We start from the raw sequence: 6,842 nt of genomic DNA, 5'->3' as shown, positions 1-6,842 counted from the left end.
TTTTTAAATCACGCGAGGGGCTTCTTTATATAGTACCACACGTACCGGAATTTCAATTCAATTCCCAAGTGCACAAGATCTTTCCACCTAAAAATATATTTTTAATTGTTAAATAATTGTTTAAAAATAATTTACATGTACATCTCAACAACTGTAGGTACGTACAGTTTTGTAAAAAATCGTTTTTTTTTTGTGATCAATGTAAAAAATAAAACATATGTCACAAAAAAGTCTTATTCTTAGCACCAAATTTTATCTTTTTTACACAACACAAACGAACAAATAAATTTTTCATTGAAATAATTTGTGAGCACTTCTATGTACACGTGAAGTTTTTTTCTTTAGAATTTTTTTAAACATTTTAAAACGTATCAAAGATGTATTAATAAAAAAACATATACACCCAACAGTCAAAAACAACACCCCCACTCATATAATATACTAGAAGGTTACTGTTTTGTCACTACAAAAGAGAAATCCAAAGTTAAATATACAAAAACAAAGTGACCATGACTTGATGACTGGTAAGTGAAAGTGCGGAATCGGCTAGCTGAATAAACTTTGTTGTAATTTTTAGACAAATAAGATTTCAAACCAGATAGCCGGATCTCAATCACCCGGTGCAACGCACGGGCAAATTTACCTAGTTGGTTATAACTTATAACTGAGATTTTAGTACTTGCACATGAGTCGTAACTGAACCTGATGGATATTTTTTTTATGCTTTGTGCTTACTCATGAGTTTCAACGTTGATTGTAATTGGCATTTGATGACGTCACATTATTAGGAATGAATTAAGTTAATTATCAACAAAATGAGAATTACTCACTACTAGTATACAGCGTTGCTTTATATACCACTAAAAAAATACTATCCCAAATCCTCGCCGTTCTTGATCCTCCTCACTCTCCCCATTACCGCATCGAAGGAGATGTCGAACGCATCCCTCATGTCCCCGTGGAACCTCGCCCTGGGGTCCTCGTACAGGAACCTCGGGATCATCTTGATGACCTCTTCCCTCATGGCAGCCACCTCCTCGTCGGTGTAGCTAGCCAGCACCTCCTCTATGTCCACCTTGCCCTCTAGGATTTCGTCCGCGTCTATGAGCACCGAGTACCTGCGGTCGCTGCCGTCCGGGTCCGGGTGGTGCCACCTGTACTGCTTCTGGAAGGTTGAGCCCTCGTGGAAGAAGACGGGGATGCACCCGGCCATTATAGTGTCCACCGAGGAGCGGCGCATGAAGGAGTCGCCTCTCGGTTGCAGGCAGAAGCGGGAGGCGGCGAAGGCTGAGACGACCGTCCGCGGCGACTGGCAGGTCTTGCTGCCCTGTATGCCGTGGCTGCAGTCGACAAGCCGGCACCGGCTCGATGACGCGCAGGAATCCATGATGCGGTCGCGGATGACCAGCGTCCCGTTGGCGCGCCTCGCGCCGGTGAAGGCAAAGAGCCATGGCCGCTCCGCAGCGCGGGCGCGGTCCTGCCACGCGGCCACCTCGCCGGCAGACTTGGGGTGGAAGTAGCTTGGGTACGGCACGGCGAATTCCCTGTTGCGCGGTTCCCAGATGTTGGACTCGTAGGTCAGCACCGTCATGTTGCCGGACTCGGGGTGCTCGAGAAAGTCGTTGCCGCACGTCCCAGTGGCGTCCTTGCGGAACATCCAGCTGGTCTTGGCGGCGACCATGAAGTGGTCGCGGCCCCCGAAGGCCGCCCACTGCGGCCGCGACGACAGCCACCGGAGGAACTCGGAGGAGGGACCGCTGCGCACCGTGTAATTGAGGTCGCAGATGTGCTCTTGCAGCTCCAGCGCTGGGTAGTAGGGCACGTACACCGCCGTGGCTGCCGCCGGGTCGTCGGTGAGGCACTCGTACCGCCGCATCCGGTTGTGGACGATCACCTCCAGGGCGTATTGGTACGTGTTGTACCTGCACCGACGTGCATTCTTAGGGCGTAATGTAGCCAAGCCCCATCGGTTAATGGAGGCTACACTGTGAGTTGATGATCAACGAGCTTACCATCCGGTGTTGGGGATGACGCCGGTGTCACCGTCACTGCCGTCGCCGGTGGCGGGAGGGAGCACGGGGCCCATGCCAGCATTGACCAAGAGGGAGCACATGCTGTACTCGTCCTGAAACGCCGGCGCGCCCTCGACGCAGCCGCTGAGAACATCGAACCGGGAGGGCACATCTAGCATGTACACGTACCTCCCCTCGCACGACGCCGACGATGATACCACAGACGAAGGACGGCCATCCTCATCGGCCCCGATGGCAGAGGGATCTGGAGGGAAGGTGGCGCCGAGCGTGATGGGAACCGAGGGGCGGAGGACGACGAGCGCCGGTCCTGAGCGGGCTTCAGAGGACAAGAGGTAGATGTGGACGAACTGGAAGTGGAGGGTGCAGGAGACGAGCCATGACCCCAGGATGAGGAGGCCGTAGAGGAGGTACCTAGGGTAGCCAGCTTCCATGGTTGGCTGCCTTTGCTAGCTCTAGGCTCTAGCTAGATGAGGAGGCAGCTGACAGCATGATAATCGATATGGCTAGGGCTTTTGTAGCACACCAAGTGGTACTAGGCTAATATAGCAAACTAATTATCGAAAAGTGCTTTTAGCACACGAGCTAGCTCCAGTGCTCTCGCTTAGTTAAAAAAATTAAAAAATGTTTTCACAAGTTATAAAAAATCATGAAAATAATTCTGTAATGATACATCCCACAATCATGAAAAATCCCAATCCGAAATTCTTTTTTATTTTGACCTGGATAAAAATGACAAATTCTGATATGTTTTGGAGATTTAAAAATAACTAGTCAGATCTACAATTTTGTCATTTTTGTGTAGCTTAAAATATTAAGTATTTGAAATTGATTTTTTACCCGTTTGTGGGATACATCATTGACTATGTGTGGATTTGTTTTCAGATTTTTTTACAACTCAAAACTATTGTTTTTAATTTTTTCAAAAAACGAGATCACTCGTGTCCATGTGTACCAAATCTCTGTCCACTAATTATGAAGAATATTACTATCCTATTCAATCAATGTTAGGTAGTTAGGCTTTCCGTTGTTGATTTTATATGTGACCTTTGATCGTCGGCGTACTACGGTGGTTAACTAGCCAGCTAGCTAGCTCAGTTGCTAGCACGCAATTGTGACATTGTGATAGAATTGCATCGTGGCATCTTGCAGTTGGTACACGAAGTATGCACTATGCATCCAAGTCTGCCTCTGGTTCTTAGTTCATGGGACGCACGATCGTTATTCAGCCTACACATGATGCATGATCCCTCAGTTCGTGTGAAGCAGGTTAGCTCAATTTTCGTCGGTGATATTTTTGCAAAGCATATCAAACATAGAGCAGGATGATTAACATGGTACAGTTGTTGTATGTTTCTGTTGCGTCTATTAGACATGTAATACGCGTCATCATTCGTGACCTCTGTACACATATGTACTAGTAGTTGGTACGCACTATGCATCCATGTTTGACACAGCATGATATCTGAGAATACATATACTAAAGTCAAATGCTATTTTTCTCGAGGAAATTATATGAATGAGGTCATTGTCGGCGGCGGCGGGGCCTGCTCGTCGCCTGGCGTGGTGAATCGGCGCGGGAAGGATCCTCCCCGGTTTGGGTGAGGTGCGCTCGTCGGGCACCACGGCGTGCTGGCTGCTCGATGCGCGGCGGCGTGAGCGGCGCGCCCGATGTCGTGAGCGGCGGCGCGCATAGGGCATCAGCGGCGGACGGCGACCGGGGCACCGATCTGGGCGGCATCCTGGTGATGGTGGTGGTGGCCGCTGGCGGTGCAGGTGCGAGGTGGGATAGACCATATGGGTGTAAGCCCTAGGTCGGTCTTCTCATTTCCCTCTCCATGATCTTGGTTGTCGCCGGTGGAGGGCCGGCCGGTTGCAAGGCGTCTCGCCGCGTTGCCTCGGTCGGCCTGGGATGGGATGGTCGGCAGCGCTGGGGCCGACCTAAATAATGGTGGTGGTCCTCGGGTCTCTCTTATGCGAAGATGAAGACCAACATGAGGCTTGTCCATCTTGATCTGGCTGGAGTGATGAGTTTCGGAAAGCTCCACCGGCGAATAGAACAGTGCATCTTTTGCCTAGAGTTTGCTGGACCGGGTGGTATTCGGTCTGAAAGATTAGAGATGGTAAACCTAGAGGGGGTGAATAGGTTTCTACATATTTTAATTCTTTCTTTGCAGTATTAGGCTTTGTGGAATATAAATGTGAGACTAATACAAACTAGGTGAGGCAACCTAGATGATAATGCAAGTAACTCAAGCACGAAGGCTCTCACAGGATATATAACACAAGTAAAGAGATTGGTTAGAAATAACCGAAAGCACGCGGATACGAAGATGTATTCCCATGTTCCCTTCCTTAGGTACGTCACGTTTCGAGAGGTGGGGATCCGACGAAGGATTTCCCAACGCTACGAAGGCTCACCTTATTCTCCGAGCCTATCCCACGAAGGAATGCCTCTTTCACTTGTGGTAGAATTTGAGGCAGTCTCCAAACCTTCACAATCCTTGTTGGAGCAAATCCACATCACGGATGCTTCCAGGCGATTCTGCCCACCTAGGGCTTCCAAGAAACCCTAGAGAGCAACTCTCTTGAAGAATACAAGGGGGGACAAGATTTGGCTCGGTAAGACTATAGATCAAGACCTCCTCTAGGTATTGCCCGGAAGGATTTGAGTTTGGGTGAAAGAGGAAGGAGATCTGAAGCTTTTGGTGTTTGCAACAATGGAGTATGAGAGAGAGAGCTCAAGAACAGAGTATAGTGTAGTGCCTAACTGTTCCGAGGTAGGTGAAGGGGTATTTATAGCCCAAGTTGAAATCCATCCATCGGAGAGGACCAGCTCAGCTTTTTGGTCGAGGTGGCCGGTCTGCCGGATGAGGCACGATGATACGTCCAAAACGTATCTACTTTCCCGAACATTTTTGCTATTGTTTTGCCTCTAATTTGTGTATTTTGGATACAACTAACACGGACTAACGCTGTTTTCAGCAGAATTGCTCTGGTGTCTCGTTTTTGTGCAGAAATTCAACTTTCGGGAAAATCCTCGGAATTTATACCAAAGGGCCTATTTTACCTGAAGAATCACGAAGCCAGAAGGGCAAGCCAGGTGGAGGCCCGAGGGCCCCACACACTAGGCCGGCGTGGCCCAGGAGGGGGGCGCGCCGCCCTAGCGTGTGGCCCCCTCGGCTGCCCTCTGACGCCCTCCTCTGGACTACTTAAAGGTTTTGATCTAAAAACGCGAGGCGAGAAGTCGAAGTCGCCAGAAACCTCCCAGTACGCCGCCACCGTCGCGAAACTCCGTCTCGGGACCAGAAAATCCGTTCTGGCACTCCGCCGGGATGGGGAATTGGAGGAGATCATCGCCATCATCACCACCGACGCCTCTCCATCGACCAGCCATGTTTCCCCCATCCATGTGTGAGTAATTCCCCCGCTGTAGGCTGAAGGGGATGGTAGAGATTGGATGAGATTGGTCATGTAATAGCATAAGATTGTTAGGGCATAGTGCCTAGTGTCCGTAATTCGTACTTTGATGATATTGTTGCAACTTGTTATGCTTAATGCTTGTCACTAGGGCCCGAGTGGCATGATCTTAGATTTAAGCTCTATAATTATTGCTTAGATTGTATCTACAAGTTGTTTGCACATATTGTTGTCCGGAACCCGAGGCCCCAAAGTGACAGAAATTGGGACAACCGGAGGGGAAGGCTGTGATATGAGGATCACATGTTTTTACCAAGTGTTAATGCTTTGCTCCGGTGCTCTATTAAAAGGAGTACCTTAATAGACAGTAGATTCCCTTGAGGCCCGGCTACCACCGGCTGGTAGGACAAAAGATGTTGTACAAGTTTCTCATTGCGAGCACGTATGACTATATATGAAAACATGCCTACATGATTAATAATCTTGATGTTCTGTCTTAATGCTTTCAATCCTATCAATTGCCCAACTGTAATTTGTTCACCCAACACTTGTCACTTGTTATTAGAGAGTTACCACTAGTGTAGATCGCTGGGAACCCCGGTCCATCTCTCATCATCATATACTCGTTCTATATGACATTGGAAGTAGTATCAACTATTTTCTGGTGCCATTGCCTATGTGTTCTTATTCTTTGTTGTGTATTCTTATTACTATTGCTCTCATATTATCACGCTTTCACATCACCCCTTACTAGTGCTTTTCCAGTGCAATTTGAATTGACAACTCAGTTGTTAAGGCTTATAAGTATTCTTTACCTCCCCTTGTGTCAAATCAATAAATTTGGGTTTTACTTCCCTCGAAGACTGTTGCGGTCCCCTATACTTGTGGGTTATCAAGACTATTTTCTGGCGCCGTTGCCGGGGAGCATAGCTTTATTTGGAAGTTCACTTGGATTGATATCGTTCGCTGCAAATTCTCCATCATGGGTAAATCTCGCGATCCTAAAGTCGCCATATTACCATCCACTACAAGAAAAGGTACAACTCTGAGTACCTCTGCTGCTCTTGATTCACCATCTGTGATGAGTCAACTTGTTTCACCGCCGCAAGCTTCACTTGCTGGTACTTCTGCTGAATCTGAAAACTCTCATAATATTGATAATGTTTCTGCTGTGCTTGATGATAGTGGTTCATTGGGATCTTTTATAGATGCTACAATTGCTAGGTCTAGACAAATTGAAAATACTGAAACTCCTAATGCTGCTACACCTGTTAATTCACCTGAGCCTGATGAGGATTCTGTGGAGCTTAATGATGATTTTATTGATAAATGCAATGCTATTACTGATGCAAGAAAAATTAAAAAGTTTCTCGCACAACATACTGTTAGATA

The 6,842-nt window shown here is 47.6% G+C and overlaps 1 protein-coding gene across 1 annotated transcript; it reads right to left on the bottom strand.

Annotated features, from left to right (window-relative positions):
• Positions 1–870: 870 nt before the first annotated feature.
• On the bottom strand, positions 871–2,496 carry LOC127313291 (xyloglucan galactosyltransferase KATAMARI1 homolog). The gene is made up of 2 exons (XM_051343834.2): positions 2,013–2,496; positions 871–1,922 (listed from the first exon to the last, which is right to left on the bottom strand). The coding sequence occupies exons 1-2, from the start codon at positions 2,462–2,464 to the stop codon at positions 872–874; spliced, it is 1,503 nt and encodes a 500-aa protein (XP_051199794.1). The 5' UTR covers positions 2,465–2,496; the 3' UTR covers position 871.
• Between the last annotated feature and the right edge of the window lie 4,346 nt (positions 2,497–6,842).

This window comes from Lolium perenne, chromosome 7, assembly GCF_019359855.2.
Source record: "Lolium perenne isolate Kyuss_39 chromosome 7, Kyuss_2.0, whole genome shotgun sequence".
In the NCBI taxonomy this organism is placed as follows: domain Eukaryota; kingdom Viridiplantae; phylum Streptophyta; class Magnoliopsida; order Poales; family Poaceae; genus Lolium; species Lolium perenne.
Note: the sequence above shows the minus strand (reverse complement) of the source record. Positions and strands in the feature narration are given on the sequence as shown.